General features: G+C 35.5%; 1 protein-coding gene across 1 annotated transcript; it reads left to right on the plus strand.

Moving 5' to 3' along the window:
- The first annotated feature begins 1505 nt into the window (after positions 1–1505).
- On the plus strand, positions 1506–13336 carry LOC103044070 (transmembrane protease serine 9). The gene is made up of 10 exons (XM_015601624.3): positions 1506–1639; positions 4164–4184; positions 5620–5779; positions 5880–6148; positions 7723–7868; positions 8030–8303; positions 8405–8576; positions 8680–8933; positions 9105–9205; positions 10008–13336. The coding sequence occupies exons 1-10, from the start codon at positions 1585–1587 to the stop codon at positions 10350–10352; spliced, it is 1797 nt and encodes a 598-aa protein (XP_015457110.3). The 5' UTR covers positions 1506–1584; the 3' UTR covers positions 10353–13336.
- The last annotated feature ends 5467 nt before the right edge of the window (positions 13337–18803 follow it).

The following is an 18803-nucleotide window of genomic DNA, read 5'->3' on the forward strand; positions in this document are numbered from 1 at the left end:
TTTATCACTAATTTAAAGTATGTAATTTAAGTAACCTTCAGCTTTTGTGTGTTCTGTTCTCTCTTCATTTAGAAAGTTCACAGCCTTGTTTTCTGTAAATAAAGAAACAATTATGAATAAATAAAGAATCTTTCAGTATTTTCTGGTAGAGATGCAGCCTAGGACTATCACACTACCACCACCATGTTTCACTCTCTGTATAATGATCTTTTTTGGATATTATTTGTTAGTATTACGCCAAATGTAAGGAAACACCTGCTTCCAAAATTGTTTGTCTCATTAGCCACCAGAAAATGTCATGGGTCCATTAAGATGATTTTTTGGAAAATACAAGTCATTGTGTTATTTTTGTTAAGTTGACTTTGCCTTGGAACTCTCTAATGTATAATACTTTTGCCTGTAGTGTTAAAGATGTTGTTCTGTTTTTTTTTTTTTTGTGACATCCTGGATGAGTTGTCCATGCCCTTTTGGAGTAATTTCGGTAGGCCCACATCTCCTGGGAAGGTTCACTGGTGTTCCATGTTAAGTCTGTTTGTGAATAATAGCTATTACTGTGGTCTGCTGGAGTCCCAGAGCTTTGGAAATGATTTAACCTACAGTAACCTTACCTGCTTTATGTTGTCAGTTATTTAAGCGATTTCTTTTCCTACAAGTTTGTTTGATAGTCAAACAAATGTAAGTATGAATAAAAAAAAAATATATATATATATATATATAAAAAAAATACTTTTTCACGGCACTGTATATTTTAGTAAGCAAATGATCGGACATCCTTTTTTAAGTTACTTTTTTAAATGTATCTAAAGCTCCTATCCAGAGCGACATGCAAAGTTATTCCAATTACACAGATGGGACAATGTAGTGTTAAGAGTCTTGCCCAAGGACTCTTACTGGTGTAGCACAGTGTAATCACCCAGACTAGGAATTGAACCCCAGTCTCCCACATAATGTGGTAGCTCACTGGCAGGTAGTGGTGTTATCCACTGCACCACAAAAACTACCAAGTACTGTGAGTTGATGCAACCTTGTGCAGTATATTTATACACAGTTACTTTTATCACATGAAAAATTAATAATCTGAATCATCATTGTGGCATGTGCAAATGTCTTGACACCAGCAAATTATGTCTGTATCATTGTGATTAAAAGCTCCAAAAATCGTCTACAGATCTGAATTTAACAGTAATCAGTGGAGTGGGAACATATGTTTTGTAAACATTTCAGTGTAAAGAAGTGCCACATCGTGAAAAAAAGGATGTGTATTTGCTAGAATTGTACATTTAAGCCAATAATCACCTTCACTTTTAATTATTATTTTTTTTCTTCAAGGAAATAACAAACAACTGAAATGGAAAGGTACTACAAGATACTGTAGTTGACAGTGATTCCATTTATATGTTGTGGTTTATTTATATCATGACCAGCTCAGCAAGTTAAAACATCAGTTCAGAAATTCCTCTACTGATAGTGTGATTGACAAGCGAGAAAGAGAGAGAGAGAGAGAGAGAGAGAGAGAGAGATGTGGGTGTGTCTTAGGTATATGTACCTTTGAAATGTTGTAAAGCAGCTTCATTGTGAGTGACCATGGCGATGTTAAGGACACTGTGTGTGGCATTCATAATCAGCCTGATCGCCAACGGTAAGTTCATAAATTTACATTTGCAAACATGTTTGCACGCTTCCGCTGACTCACCTACTAAATACAGCACAGAATCTTTCAGTGTTTTAGACTCTTTAAAAGTTGAACTCACCCAACCAGTTCACAAACAGCGTAAAGAAGTCTTCAGTAATCATATTTATGCTGTTTAGAAGGACACAGGTTTGGTTCCTCTCTTCTCTACACATTTCAGCCACTTTTTTCATTTATAGATTTTTTTTTTTGTTCTATTCTTTAACTTGTTTGTGCTGGATATAGTTTGTGTTCTTATTTTTCCTGCATGTTTGAATGTATGTAGCATGAATCACACAGAAGCACGGAAATCAATTTGATAGACATGAACGTACAGATGCAAATTTTATTACTTTATAACTGATCCTTTTAGAGCCATACCATCTGAAATTACATATGGAGCCCCTAAAGGGACATGGTGTATTTTTTTTTTATTCATACTAAGTGGTGAGCACCATATACTAAGTGGTAAGCACCAGATAATGGTAACTAGTTAGAAGCTAAAGTTTAAACTGACAGATGTTCTATAGTAAAATAAAGTTGTTTGCTGGCTAGCTAGATTAGCTAACGTTAACTACTTTATTTCAGTGCAGAATTTTTTAGCTAGAGTAGCTAACGGTAACTACTTTATTTCAGTGTGAAATGTTTTAGCTAGCTAGATTAGCTAACGTTAAATACTTCATTTCAGTGGGGAATGTTTTAGCTAGATTAGCTAACGTTAACTAATTTATTTTAGTGTAAAATGTTTTAGCTAGATTATATAATGTTAACTACTTTATTTCAGTTTGGAACATTTAGCTATGTTATCTAATGTTAACTACTTTATTTCAATGTGGAAGGTTTTAGCTATGTTAGCTAATGTTAACTACTTTATTTCAATGTGGAATGTTTTAGTTATGTTAGTGAACATTAACTACTTTATTTCAGTACTGAACATTTTAGCTAGCTTTACTAGCAAACATTAACTACTTTATTTCAGTGTTGAACATTTCAGCTAGGTTAGCAAACTTTAACTACTTTATTTCAGTGCAAGTTATTACAATTCAAGTTTTCTAAGCTAAACTAACATAGCTTTTGGTTGGCTAGATCTTTGCAAAAGCAGACTACATTACAAATGGCAGCTAAATAATAAGGGTTTTAACAACTGGATGGAAGATTGCAGAGCATATGTACAGCACATCGTAGCAGTCTGTGAAGTCATGTAAAGACAAGTGAATATACTATCTTATAGTATATTCCAGAGTATAGCCACTCCAGGTGCAAAAAATCAAGCAGTTCAGCTTGGTTGGATGACTTGTGATCATCCATCTTCCTCTTGATTATACTCCAGAGGTTTTCAATTTGGTAAAATCAAGAAAAAACATCAGCACATATATCGTTAACAACATTAAGTGGTTTCTTATATTTGTCAAGAGCTGTATATCTTAAATTTCTCTCTAAGTTTTGTGAATATGGGCCTTGATTCCTTGTATTAGATGCATTCTAACATTATTGATTACCAGAGGTGGAAAAAGTACTGAAAAATTGTAATTAAGTAAAAGTACCTTTACTTTGCTAATAAATCTACTTAAGTAAAAGTAAAAAGTACCTAATTTAAAATGTACTTTGAGTAAAAGTTACATAGTTACTTTTAATTATTTGATTTAAAAAAGTAAAAACAAATCATAAATGAAATTGTTTTTAATGAACTATTATTCCACATAATAGTTTGGACCTTTTATTTGTTCAGAACACCCCATAAAACAAATGGCAGAGGTTCCTATGATCCATTTTTTTTTCTTTACTATGAAAAGGTTATGGTCATATAGGTGACTATAAACTGTAATTTTATAGTTTTACAGTTTATTATTATTTTTTTACTTGCCATTGCTTTGCTTTAACTGCTATTTACATGTTTATTTAACATTTAAGCAGATTGTTTAATGCTAAAAATATTTACACCACATGCTTTCACAGGTTTGATGTGAAAGTTTTTAAAGTTGACAGCTCCGTCCGGCAGGGCAGGCACATTTTGTATTGCATGAGGACGTTATTGCCTCGTTATTCCACACGCAAGCATCCGTGCCAATTTTTTTTTTAATTCAGACAATTTTTTTTCCCCCAGCATTTTTTTTTTACTCAGTAATTGGGAGTTTTCCAATGTAGCAAAGTAAATTACTTGTGTCAAAATGTACTTGAGAAAAAGTAGAATTACCTATTTTAAAAACAACTTTAAAAATTACAAATTACTCATAAAATCTACTCAATTACAGTAACTTGAGTAAATGTAATTAATTACTTTCCACCTCTGTTGATTACATTGCCTAGATCCACTGAACAGCAATATTTTATTTCTCTTCATTTGTAAACATTTTTCAGTTTTAAATGATTAATTAATTAATTTTCTCATCTCATTTTAACTAATACTGCTTATGTATGCTTATGTTTATGTAGAATCTCCGGTAAATATAACTGAATAAATGAGCAATAACATCCACTTTTCCATTTCTTTCAGGCTGTTATTCACAGTCAGATGGTGAGTTATTTCTTGTTTTCACTTAAATGAATTATCAGAACAATTCTAATACAATATATTCCAGTTCTACTGCAGTAGAATGTATGCATCAACATAAGTTCTGTCTGACATCTGATTTTGTTGTTGATGTTTGTTGTGTGAACTCAAAACTCTAGAGTTTTCTCAATGTGTAAATTTATTTGATTATTTATTTTGGTTCTTTCTCTAATCATGCATCTTTCTTTTAATACATTAAGTTGTAGCCAACTGTTAATAGAGTATAATGTAGATCAAATCAGTTGTATATCACAATAATAACTACACTGTAAACCCTAATAAGTTAAGTCTACTTACCGTATTTTTCACACTATAAGGCGCATTATCAATAATATCTATTATCTGGTCTATTTTTATACATAAGGCACACCGGATTATAAGGCGCATTATGCGACACTAGTAAGGAACAGGGGTGTTTCCATGTTTCCTTACTAATTCAGCAGGTCTTACTGCCGGGTGGCAAGACCTGTAAAGCTAAGTTAAGTAATTATAGAATGAATTCTTAAAAACACCATTTCCTTTTAAATTCAAATGAGCACAGTATGTTAATCTACACAGATTTATCTCCTAAAACTGTTTATGTGGGTGAGTAAAGTGCTTCTGTTTATTGACAGTAAGCTTAGAGTTCCAGATTTCCACTAAGGCTGGGTGCAGCAGCATTAGCATTAGCAGCTAACTGCTAGCGCTAGCCACAGTTAGCAGCTAATGCCACCAGATAGTGCTGTGCTAAGGAACCCTGAGTGTTCCTGTAAGCCTGGGCGATATGGTAACACGGTAAACAGGCAGGTTACAAAACGATAATACTCACCTATGAACAGCAAAGGAGCAATCAGAGCAAACTCAGTTATTATAAGTTGGTTCAACTTAAAGGTCTCAGATTGAATGTATATATGCCCACAAATGTGCAGATACCTTAAACTGGTTGAGCAATGTTTCGAAATATCCAATTTTATGTCAAACAGACTTAATTAATTTGAGTTCAAACAACTCAATTACAGTTTACAGTGTAGAACGGGCAAGTTCGTAAATAAGCTTTAAGTTGGCTTGGAAACGTGTGCTAATATTATTTTTTAAAAAGTTAACATTTATAAACTGCTTTAATTCAGTGCTACCTTATCCAATCATACCTTAAATCCATTACTATCTCATATTCATTACCACCTTAAATCTGTTAAGACCTTAAAACAAATGGCTGTAGTCCAGAAACATTTGCCAAACCAATCTTCAGTGGTTTTGTGAGCAAATAATTCTATATTAATAAGTTTCTAATATTGGTGAACATTTCTAATGCTTTGAAAGCTGAAAACAAGAAACACTTAAACTGTTATTGTTATTGTTGTGGTTGTTTACAGAAGAATATAATAATTATATTAAACAATATTGTTGCTCTTCTCTCCAGTATGTGGTATAGCTTCTCTGAACACCAAAATAGTGGGGGGACAGAATGCTAACAATGGTGCCTGGCCTTGGCAAGTTAGCCTGCAGAAAGCATCTCATTTCTGCGGTGGATCCCTCATCAATTCTAACTGGGTTCTGACAGCAGCCCACTGCTTCCCAAGGTACCAAACAGAATAACTGTTACAAACATTAGCTCAAAATCTGATTATGAGAAAAGTAATAAGGCTTCACCTCTTCTTTTTTACTCTTCTTTTTACTTAGTTACACTGCTTCACAAGTGACTGCGTACATGGGCATGTACGCACTGCAGTCAAGCAACCCAAACCAACAATCTAGCTCTATCTCTAGACTTATCGTGCATTCCAGCTACAACACTGCAACACATGATAATGACATCGCCCTCCTGCAGCTGAGCACTCCAGTGACCTTCAATAGTTATGTTTCACCTGTGTGTCTGGCTGCACCTGGTAGTACATTCTACACTGACACTCAGACCTGGGTCACTGGCTGGGGTGACACTGCCACTGGAGGTGAGAACTGAGGTAGCGGTACATAAATGTGCAAATTGTATCGTTTGCTGCCTTGGTAAAAATGCTGATTTCAAAATGTACATTTTACATGAGAAGGAAAAAAAACATAACTTTAACAGATGTCAGTGTTTATTTTTAAATAATTTTCCATAAGTTCATTCATTGGGAAATTTTGTAATTTTGAAATAATGTAAAAGACCATTGCCAGATGTACTAGTGATGTACTACTTGAGTCTGGTCTCGGTCTTGAGACCTGTCTTAAGACAATAAAAAAAAAGAATCTCTGGGCCCTACCTTACAACGCTCATTGCTACCTTACACCCTGCGAAGAGTCTATTTTACATTACATTACATTACATTACATTTGGCAGACGCTTTTGTCCAAAGCGACTTACAATAGTCAAGTACAATGTAAAATAAGTTTAAAGGTAAAACATCTTTGGATAGGGATAAAAGGAGGTCAAAGGGGAATAATAGGATAGAGGAGTGAAGGAGGGGAAGAAGGAAATGAGGTTAGAAGTAGTTAGTGTGTTAGAGGTGTTAAGAGAGTAAGTGCTCTTTGAAGAGCTCTGTCTTCAGGAGTTTCTTAAAGATAGCGAGAGATTCTCCTGATTTTCATGCCTTGCACCTGGAATGTTTAAATAGCAACAGAGCTTATGTATACAGTTGCAAGAAGTTGGTGTGAATCGCTCTCTTGAGGTCATGCCACAGCATCTCAATTGAGTTGAGGTCAGGACTCTCCAGAAGGCGTATTTTCTTTTGTTGAAGCCATTCGGTTGTTGATTTACTTCTATGTTTTTGGTCGTTGTCATGTTGCATCACCCATCCTCTGTTGAACTTCCAGGTGCTCTTTTCATGTAGGTGTTCTGCTCTCTTTTTTCGAGGCATAATTCACACCAAGCAATGCTTCTTAAGAACAGCAAACTCAAAACTGGTAAATATTTTTATAATGCAGGGCAGCTTTAACCAACACATCCAATCTCATTACATCCTGGCTCCAATTAGCTCTTAGAAAAGGCACTAGCCTTGGGGCTCACATACTTTTTGCCTTCTTACTGTGAATGTTAACATGTTGTGTTCAATAAAACCATGCAAACATTTAATTTTTTGTGTAGTATTAGTTTAGGCAGACTGTGTTTGTCTATTGTTGTGACTTAGATGAAGATCAGAACACATTTAATGACCAATTTATGCAGAAATCCAAGTAATCCCAAAGGGTTCACATACTTTTTCTTGCAACTGTATATCTGCACCGATGGGCGTGGTGGTCTGGAAAAAGAGATGTGTTCGGGTAAATTTCTGGTGCATTGCCACCTTGGCAACAGGTGGGCCACAACTGATTTAAACCCTCACTAATGTAAAGAAGTTCATCAGAAGTTCATTGCTACACACACAAAAGGATATGCACTGACTGACTAACCATAGTGTCAGACCTCCAAAATCCAGAAGTGGATACAAACTCTGGTGTTGAACTTCTGCTTCTACTGGTGCTTCTGGTTAATGGCAACATATTTTCACACTGAAATCAAATGTTTTTGCCTAGTTAACATGATATTAAATGTGTTTTTCCTCAGTTTCTCTCAGTAATCCCAAGACCCTACAAGAAGTACAAGTCCCAGTTGTTGGAAACAGGAAGTGTAAGTGCTTATATGGAGTTGGAAGTATCACAGACAACATGATGTGTGCTGGATTGTTGGCAGGTGGGAAAGACTCCTGTCAGGTAAACTCCTCTTAATGCCTTCACAGTTTTTTTTTTTGTTTCTTTTCTCCATTGACCAATTTATGCACACAAAACATTTTATTACATTACATTACATTACATTTAATGTAATGTAATAAAATGTTTTGTGTGCATAAATTGATCAATCTGTTCCTACACAGGGTGACTCTGGAGGTCCACTGGTGGTTAAACAGAATGGTCGTTGGATCCAAGGTGGCATTGTGAGCTTTGGTACAGGTTGTGCTCAAGCCAACTACCCTGGTGTATATTCCAGAGTGTCCATGTACCAGAATTGGATCAACCAGCAGATCACCAGCAACCAGCCAGGCTATTACGCATTCAGCTCCTCCGGCACGGATTCAGATTTGAGTGTATCCTGCACTGGCCTGCCTGCTATTACTACAACCACTGTCCCCCCAACTACTACCCCTGCACGTAAGACTCACTAGATCTACTAGATATACACAGAGAAGATAAATGTTTTAGGCACGATGCAAAAGAAAACTAATCATATTTGACTTCCTCTCGTAATTCAGCTGTGGTGTGTGGCAACGCCAATCTGAACACCATAACAGGAGGGGGAAACTCATTGGCATCTGCAGGTGCATGGCCATGGATGGCCAGTCTGCGGCGCAATGGCACTCACATCTGTGGGGGAACGTTGGTGTCTGAGAAACATGTCTTGAGCTCGGCTGACTGCTTCTCTAGGTAAACTCTACAGCTTCTCAATGTCCAGTGTACAGTATTAGGAAAATAACACTATAGCTCTAAGGTTTGATGTTCATATCTATGTTCATTTCATATCTTTCAGCTCTTCCAATGCTTCTGACTGGACTGTTGTCCTAGGCCGCCTCAAACAAAATGGATCCAACCCCTACGAGGTCTCTGTCAATGTGACCAACATCACATTGAGCACTGGTTCAGGGAATAACGTAGCAGTGCTACTGTTGGGGTTCAAGCCAACACTTTCCAACTATATTCAGCCCGTATGTGTCGACCAGGGGGACAACAGCTTCACCGTCAATGCTCAATGCTGGGCATCTGGCTGGGGATCAGGTGGAGGAGGTACACACTGTACTGTATATACAGTACCATTCAATCTTTGGCTGTAGTAGGAACATTACAGTAATCAGTGAAACCTTAATGACTTTGTAAATACTGTATGTGTCCATTACCAATGAATGGCATTAGCTAGCTTCGTCCTCCTGACATTGCTTCTCTTTCTTTCTCTTGTAGCTGATCAAACTCTTCAGCAGTTCAACACTACTATACAGAGCTGTGGAAACTCATCCTCATCTAACAGCAGCATCTGCACTGGAGTCATGGCCTTAGAACAGGTTTCTAGTTAACACTATTTTTAAAAAATCTTTTAAAACAACATTCAAATTGCCAAAGAATGTTTTTAAAAGAAGTTGTTTTTAGAATAATTGATCTTCATGTATTAATACATTTTTAAATATGATATAGGATGCATTTTTCCAAACCTATTTACCACTCTGTTTTTTTCACCTTAGAACTTACATACTGATTTTATTTTTTGTGGACGGCTTGTAAAAAAATTATTAAGAAATATAAGTAATAAATTTGTTTACATTTTAAATTGACTTAAACCAGAAGTTCACATAGGCTGAAAATTCAATCAAAAAAAGAACATTTATTTATTTTCAAGAAATGTTCTAGAATGTTCTAGAAATGTTCTAAAATCTAAACATTTAATGAAAATTCTACCAATTTCTTAAAATATTTTTATAACTAAATAAAGTAGTGGCAGCTTAATGTAAGCTCAAAGCTAACTTAGTCTTATGTAGCACATAATTGTGAATTGTGGAACAAAAATGATACATTGTTTTCAGTATTTTCATCCAATAAAACTATGAAAATTGTGATGTTCACATCTAGAGTCTTTGAACACATTTGTATTTGGTTAAAATGTTGAAATGCATGTATCATTTTTGTTCCACTTCACAATTATGTGCCACTTTGTGTTGGTCTATCACCTCGAACCTCAATAAAATTTAAAATTTAAGTTTGTGGTTGTAAGATGACAAAATGTAAAAAAAAAAAGAAAAAAGTCACTGTGTCTATCTTTGCATTTTGTTTCTAGACCACTGGCTCCTAATCATTGTTTTTCTCCTTCAGACTAATAAAGGAGGTCCACTGATGTGTAAGATTGGTCAGTCATGGGTCCAGGCTGCAGTTCTGACTGTGGCCAACACCAGCAGCATCAACAGCAGCATCACTAACAGTACCTCCAGCAACACCACCAAGACACTTCGTGCCTCAACAGATTCAACAGTCCAGGTCTACACTAAAACGGCAAGCTTCTCGAGCTTTCTCCAAGCAACAGTGGGCACCTTCCCTTCCAAAGCTTCCAATGTATCCGCAGCCAGCCCAGTCGTCTCCACCGCAACGTCATTCATCTCAGTCGCCAATGTCCTTCTGCTCCAACTTTCTTTCTTCATCGGGTTGTTTGCATGGGAATAATGCTCTCAGCATGCAAACATTGCTATTTAATCTCTTTTTAATTTCTTAACAAAGCCTTATTTTACCTCCTATACCTGTACAGTGCAGTTCTTTGTATTTTCTAACAAACGGTTTCTTCACAAATACATTATAATAAGAATGATGTGCGAAGAGACGAACATACCATCCATGGCATTGCTAAGTATTACTGTGTTACCTGCGTAAACCTGTGTCTTATGTCTTCTTTTTGATAAACAACACACAGACTAACTTAGCACTTTTTTCCGCTTTTTCCCTCTTTTTTTCCACTATGTGGTGATGACTGCACAAGTTCTTTCATGTTTAAATCTAAATCTTAATCAAACATATACCTGTTTTTTCAATGATTGACTGAAAATCTTTTTTTTTCACTGAATGAATGTAATATAAAAGCTAAAGTCGGGCTCAGAAAGCTGACAGCCAGAGCCAATCCGCATAAAATAAATCAAAAGCGTCCATGCCAAGATGATCAATTTAGCTTAAACTCAAAGAACAACTCAGGAGTATCTGAATATTAGAACCAAGTTTGGTAGATCTCCTGGTCCAGACTAAATCTAAACTTAACCTACACTTCAACCTCAACCTAAACTGAACCTACCTTAACCAAAACTAAACTTAACCTTCACATATATATACGTATATATATATATATATATATATATATATATATATATATAATTTTACCAACCCACTCTTTAGGACTCCCCCTATCACCAGTAATGCCCCAACACACCAGGAGGGTGAAGACTAACACAAGCCTCCTCCAATACATGTGAAGTCAGCCACCGCTTCTTTTCAAGCTGCTGCTGATTCAGCATTGCCGAGCAGCCAGTGCATTGGTTCCGGTACATCAGCTCACAAACACCCTGTGCTGCAGACATCACCCTAGGAGTGATGTGGGGAGAGAGCACCATCTACCCACCCAGAGCACCGGCAGCTTGATGGCAAAGCTGCATAAGCGGGGGTTCAAACCTGCGACCTCCCGCTCATACAGCCAACGCTTTAGACCGCTGGACCACTCGGCGCCCCTCCTACACCTAAATCTTAACCTAAACTGAACCTCAACCTAAACCTTAACTTAAACCTAAACCGAAAAATAAACTCTACCTATACCTCAAAATAAACTTAACCTACACCTCAGTCTTAAGCTTAATTGACCCTCAACCTTAACCTGAACTTGACCTATACCTCAACTTTAACCTGAATTTAACCCACAACTCAACCTAAATCTAACTTAATCCACACCATAACCTCAGTCTAAACCTGGCTGAGAAATCAACCTAACCCTGAATTAAAAATTAATCAAATTAACCCTAAATCTACACCTCGAACTAAACCTGAAACTGATCTACACATCATGCTAATCCTGAACTGAGCATACACATCAACTTTTATAGATGAACAAATGTTTTGTACACCTTACCTTAAACCTGAACTTAACCCACGGCTAAACCTAAATCAAAATTAATCTCCACCTCAATTTAAGCCTAAACTTAACCAAAACTCAAACGTAAACTGTATACCGCCACTTAAACTTAAACCTTCTACACAATTTCTGCATAATTTTACTGTAAAAAAAAAATCTTAACATTTTCCTTGCTAGTACATTTAGCTTACTAACACCATCTAATGTTAAAGATGAGTTGTTTTTCTTAATATAAATATCTTAATATTTATTATGATTTATTTTCCCTTTTAATATATTTACCAGGATTCTTTAGAAACAATAACAATATGCAAACTCTCTTATAAACTCTAAATTCTTACTCTGCTGTTTGAATGTTGAAACTGTAGCAATTGTACAGTACATGTTGAGGTATTTGTATCTAATTTGACTGCACAATGTTTTTGCACTATCCTCTTATCATAGATAAATACACATTAGATAAATGGTAATTAAGTAAATACGTTTTGTGGCCAGGAACCCCTGGGTTAAATTAAAATACAAATAGTGGAGTTTAGTGATAATTGCTGGAGTGCCAGCAAGTCTCTTTCTTATTAAAGATTATAAATCTATCTTCTCTTTTTGGACCAAGAGTATGAATTGTGTAAAAGCTTTGAAAGTGAATAATGTTTTCATCGCATAGCATACAAATGAGATTATAAGATTATTAACTGTACTGTAATTATCGTAATGTACACAATCTTAATGCCTAAACTGTGAAAGCAACATGCACATTGGTTACTTTATTTGAGTAGCATTGTTCAGGGATCTTTCTTACTTTCTGTGAATACTTTTACACTTCTGTTACACTTTTTAATTCCTGAGATTTCTTTTAAAAAAATGCACTTTAAGCATAAATACTTTTACCGTATTACTGTTGTGGACATTGCAAGCTCATTGCTATGCAAAGCAACTAAACTGCACATTAATCTTGCAATTGCAACAACAGTTGTTTGGTTTGTGTTTTTCTTTTTCTTTGTTTTTTTTTTTAAGTAGAGACGCACAGAAGTACATTTAATAATGTTAGGAGTACTATGTAAGATTACACTTGATATCTGAGGGAAACTATAAAGCTGGAATGGCAGCAGTATTTCCAAGATTTTCCAATCCATCCCAAGTGGCACAACACCTTGACTTTTTTTTCCTTTAGTGTGTGTCAACCCATTTTTTAACATACAACAAAAGGTTAGCACACAATTATACAAATGGCTTAACACACTTATGTGGGCACACATGACTTTCTATACAGTATATTTACACTATTTACACTTTTATAATGAATGATTTCTATGAATGTGTGATGTAAAATTTGTAACTGCAGGACTTGGAGAAGAAAGACAGTTGTTGGTTCCTTTCAGTCTTTGGTGTTTCTCTTAAAATACCTCAGTTAAAATATTTTTGTGACTGAAAAATGAATATTCTAGGAATTATTGCAGTAATTTACACCTAAGGCCCAAAACAGTTTTTTTTACCTGTGGAAAGCAGTTACATTGCTTGATAAGAATAAAACAATTTAAATAAATGCAAATTCTGTGCCTCATCATTTTACTGCTTGGCAGACGATTTAGCATCTGTCTACATTTTAAGTCAACAGGAAACAGACAACCGTTTTTGCTGGCACACTTTAGCCCTGCCATGACCAGTTAGTATTAGTATAAACAGGTATTTCACCAATATTCTGGCATTAATATCTTTTTTTTTTTTTTTTAAATATTGGTAGTGGACAGGGACAAGTGTCGAGTTTGTGTTTGACACTTTACTGCACTGTGACAAAATTGTGTCCTTTTTTCTGTAGTTTTCACAGAATTACTACTTTATAACCAACAAATGTGTAATGGTTGTAGATTTAGTAAAGGGTAAACATGAAGTCATCTTTACTAATGATACTTTGCTATGATACTTTCCACTATTTACAACTCTGATACTAGTTTCATGCAGACAGAGGGACATCTTTAAATCCTCCATAACTATAACTGTACAGAGACACAGTAGATCTTTTAGCTTAACACACATATGCTAACGACCAGTTACCTCAGCATGCTAACGTTAAACTAGCCTATTTCAGCTCATACCTTTCAACTGGTAAACAGTTCTGTGTCTGTGAGTAGTAAATTATATCAAGAGTGAAAAGTGCCATTGAAACATTTACTCCCTTCAGTTTACTTGAGTTGAATGTATTAATTAACTTCATTTTTTTTTTTTTTTTTGCTCCCGGCTGCCATTATATTGTACTCAGTGCTGACGTTGCCTGTAAGGCACCAAAAAAATCTAACTTATGAAAAATCCTCATAATAAAAGTAATGATAATGATGGTGACATGTTTAAAATAAAAATATATAAAGCATGTTAATAGATATAAGTAAAACAAAAGAGGCATATTTGCGGTAGCCGCATGCACAGCAGAGCAGGGGGAGAAGCTGCTCGTGCTTCTACCTGCAGAGACTGAATTTTTTTTTAAAGAAACGAGATTTACAGCTGAATAAACATCATTTAATCGAGTCTAATCAACAAATATACATCAGAAACACGACTACATATCTGTAGAACTGAGAAACATTTTGGAAATGCTGACCTTGCTCATACTAAAAATAAAATACATCATCCCCTATATTTTTAAACATTATGTTATGTATAGGCCATAGTTTTAGTCTTATTAAAGTAATATGGAGTGGGATGGCAGCATTAGAAAAAAAATCTGATTTGGTGGTATATAGACCAGAAATTAGACTCCTATAACATGAGTTAGTCAAACGATTTTTTCCAATGGCACCACTGAAGACTATACTCTTGAAGAGTATTTATTAGTATAGTATTTATTATGTATGTTTCAAGTAATAATCTTGTAAGATTTTGAATTAATGTGATGGGAAATGTAGGGAAATTGCCTATTTGGTTGTATACAGACCAGATTTTGAAGTCCTATTAAAGCAGCAAATCAAACTGTTATCAAATGACACCAGAAAAAAATTGGTGCTTAAGGCACCCAAATAGCTAGCGCCAGTACTGCTGGTACTGCTCTGCTAGCTTGCTCAAGCTACATTGTACTAGGAGAGAGTAATGTTACAGGGATACACCAAAATACACATGATCCATAAATTACATTATTTTATGGGTACTGTGATTAAATGTAAACAGTGAATAAAAAATGCAAAATGTAAAATGTAGGCTACTTTAGCAACTTACAAATGAAAGGTACTGAACAGTGTTCTTTTTTATAGTGTGAAAAAAGCAACAGTCCATAAATTTGGGGGGATTTTAATCCCCCAACTGGGATTAAAATACCTCACTGAATGTGTAAGAGGACTTTTCATGTAGGTTAATGCATTCATTCATTTTTGAGTAGAAAGCAACTACATTTAACAAATGTCTGTTTTTAAAATGAATATCTAAGCTGTTGGAGGGAAGTTCGTGCCAGGAAACTCAAAACATTATTTTAAATAAAAGGAAGAGAAAACTGATGTGCTCATTCACACTTGTTCATTTTGTTTATAGTTAATGTAAAAGTTTGCATGTGAAAGTAACACATGAACACTGCACTGCGTAACCAAGTCTGTCTAGTTTTTTTTCAGTCAGTGGTGCCAAGATAGCAATAAGCCACACACCTCATTTCTTAACCATCACTCCCATCGGTGTAGGTATATAAACAAGTACCATTGCTATTTCATTGGTAAAGGCAGAAGGCATAAAAATAGATTGGGCCCAAAGTTTAAAATTTAAAATTTTTACGTCAAAGTTTAACTCATAGAAAACAGATGTAGATATGTCTAAAAGAGTAAAACTAAACACGAAGTTTTAAAAAAGACACTACTTACAGAATTTTGGAAGCTTTTTTATATGACTATATAGCTTTGTTGAGTTGATTAGAACCTGTAGTTTAGTTGACACTCATGAAAACCAGTGGCTTGCATCCTTTTACCGTGTTGGTTGTGAGAAAATTTATTTTTCCAACATTTTTTTAAGTATTGCATCATGATGCAATGACAAAATATTCTGTGCAATCCTAAATATTAAAGAATATTAAAGATTTCACAGAACATTTTACATGGCTTCACTGCTAAATGCTTTCTGAAACAGCTGTGCTAGACTTTGACACCCTGGGATTCAGAGTGGAGCAGCTGTCTAAGCTGTCTAACCTTTCCCGGTGAGTGGCCCTGTGTGAGCATCATGAAAGAGGTATAAACGGTCCTAATTAAAGTATTCTAATTTTGAACTGTTTATTGGTCCACAGTATCCAAAGTGCATGGTCATTAAGCCAACCACCAGCATGTCGTCTGCGCCCGTATAAAATGGAATCACAACATCCACTAAAAGTAAACTAAACACAATCCTTTATTAATGAAGGTAAAATGAAAAATTGTCTAAAAAGCGCAAATTGGGGAAAAAATGCGATTTGCCAGTTCATTAAGTCATTCGCACATGATGCAAATTTCCTACTTAGACAACTACTCAAAAATGTTAACATTTTTATAAACAGTCACTGAAAGTTAAAAAAATAAAAAAATTAAACTATTTTTTAATACAAATGGCTGCAGATCAGACGTATTTAGCCCTTCTTGAGTGAAAAATCTGCCATTTAATGTACAACATACTTTACTTTATAAGGTGGAGGAAGTCATTTGAGATGGTTTCTCTGCCCCTCCAAGAACAAGTTGTACAAAGTACAAAAGAAAACAGGAGTTTCATTCAGGATATTAAACTTGATAGGAGATTAGACGTGATTTTATGAATAAAACTTGTTTAGTTCCCACAGTAACTGACAGCAGGTGTATCTGTATAGGGCAATTGTGAAAGTTAGGTAGGTTAGAGAGATAGAGAAAATGGGACGATCGAAAATAAAGTCGTAATCTGAACATCCAGCCTCTTGATTCCTGACGGGGGAATTTCTAACAAGTAACAAGTAGACTTAAAGACAAATTCTGGTGTAAAATGAATGAGTTTTGGTGTAGTAAAACATGATTCTCTTGCTAGAATCCAGAGAGTTCTGACATTTAAAACGAGGCATTTACATATATAAACACAGATAGTGTAGCAGCCAGCGCCAGGAGGCAGGCTATTCGGAATCTATGTATATATGTCTATATCGTTATCAGTACAGTGATGGCGGCGCTAGGAGCTGAAGCTTGTGGTACGGGATGTAAACAGTGGTTTTTAATAAGCTTCTTGTGCATTTTTTAAGTTATTAACACTTCATTTTAATTGTCAGGGCTCTCCGGATTCAAGAAAGGAGGTGTGGAGCTACTTTGAGCCTGGATAAATGTGGTACAAGCGATTTATGCCCCATGTCACCCAGCCTGAGGGGTTTCAAATATTTGGATCTTGGAACACTGTGGGAGGGCAGAGGTGTGCTATTCATCAAAGATAAGTACTTTTTATCACGTTTTACTACACCAAAAGTCCATTTTACATCGTACTAAGTATACTTGTTACTTGTGTTAGAAATTCCGCCTTCAGGAATCAGGATACTTTATTCTCGACCGTCCAGTCTTCCCTATCTGTCTATCTAAGGCATTCAGGGTTTAAGCAGACACTGGGGATAAGGGAAGGGACAGGTGTGAAAGAAGATGATGGGGGAAAGGGATGAGGGTGAGATGACAGTGATAATGTATTCAGTGTAATGGGGGGGGGGAAGGTTAGGGTTAGGGAGTGACTAAATTAGCATAAAAAAGGCATTCTACAAGACACAGGTGAAAGCTGAAGAAAGCACAATTTTGCCATAGACAGAGTTTCTCACTTGTGTTCTAAAGTAATTGTTCTAGACTGGTCTGGTTCTGACATGTGACATTCCAGAACTTTGTTGGTGGAAAAGAGGTAACAGAGAAAATAACTGTATTTTCTCTCTCCAGCTCTATTGTAACCCACTCTCTCCTTCTATTTACTCAACCTGGGGCATCTATTCAATAACATAACAGAATTAGCTGTTAGCACTCTCCTCCAAAGGCTTTTAACTGTTACATTAGACCAGGGGTGTCAAACTCATTTTGGCCGAGGGCCACATTGGCATATTGGCTGTCCTCTGAGGGCCAGATGTAACTTATAAATGTAAGAAAATGTAACCAAATGTAATATAAAATTAATGTAATTACTCCTTAATGTTAAATAACTCTCAGTATATTATTTATTCAATCAAATATTACAGTTGCATGGAAAAAATGTTTGCTTGTTGCTCTATTAACATAAAAATCCTTTTAATTTGTCATGTTATGAAATCCAAAAACTCCATCAATCAAGAACCAAACTAATCAAGTGAATAGAAACTAACTTTGATCAAAACGTTTGATACTGAAATAAATAAATGTAAAATTTAATAAATGTAAAATCAAAAATTGTGAGCTGTTAAGAACATGTGACAGATTTAGCATTTCCTCAGATTTAGCAGTTCCTCATCCAACCACTAGTGGGAGCAGCAGCAGCAGCACAAGCCCGCAGTCTTTACTTGCTATTTCATTGGTAAAGGCAGAAGGCATAAAAATAGATTGGGCCCAAAGTTTAAAATTTAAAATTTTTACGTCAAAGTTTAACTCATAGAAAACAGATGTAGATATGTCTAAAAGAGTAAAACTAAACACGAAGTTTTAAAAAAGACACTACTTACAGAATTTTGGAAGCTTTTTTATATGACTATATAGCTTTGTTGAGTTGATTAGAACCTGTAGTTTAGTTGACACTCATGAAAACCAGTGGCTTGCATCCTTTTACCGTGTTGGTTGTGAGAAAATTTATTTTTCCAACATTTTTTTAAGTATTGCATCATGATGCAATGACAAAATATTCTGTGCAATCCTAAATATTAAAGAATATTAAAGATTTCACAGAACATTTTACATGGCTTCACTGCTAAATGCTTTCTGAAACAGCTGTGCTAGACTTTGACACCCTGGGATTCAGAGTGGAGCAGCTGTCTAAGCTGTCTAACCTTTCCCGGTGAGTGGCCCTGTGTGAGCATCATGAAAGAGGTATAAACGGTCCTAATTAAAGTATTCTAATTTTGA

This window comes from Astyanax mexicanus, chromosome 19 (genome assembly GCF_023375975.1).
Source record: "Astyanax mexicanus isolate ESR-SI-001 chromosome 19, AstMex3_surface, whole genome shotgun sequence".
Classification (NCBI taxonomy): domain Eukaryota; kingdom Metazoa; phylum Chordata; class Actinopteri; order Characiformes; family Acestrorhamphidae; genus Astyanax; species Astyanax mexicanus.

What these genes read in the sequence shown, in the direction of transcription:
- LOC103044070 (XM_015601624.3), top strand. Translation starts at nt 1,585, where the DNA reads ATGGCGATGTTAAGGACACTGTGTGTGGCATTCATAATCAGCCTGATC. An exon ending in GCAGCCCACTGCTTCCCAAG is followed by an intron (nt 5,780 to 5,879) that starts GTACCAAACAGA and finishes CTTTTTACTTAG; the next exon opens with TTACACTGCTTCACAAGTGA. An exon ending in CCCAACTACTACCCCTGCAC is followed by an intron (nt 8,304 to 8,404) that starts GTAAGACTCACT and finishes CTCGTAATTCAG; the next exon opens with CTGTGGTGTGTGGCAACGCC.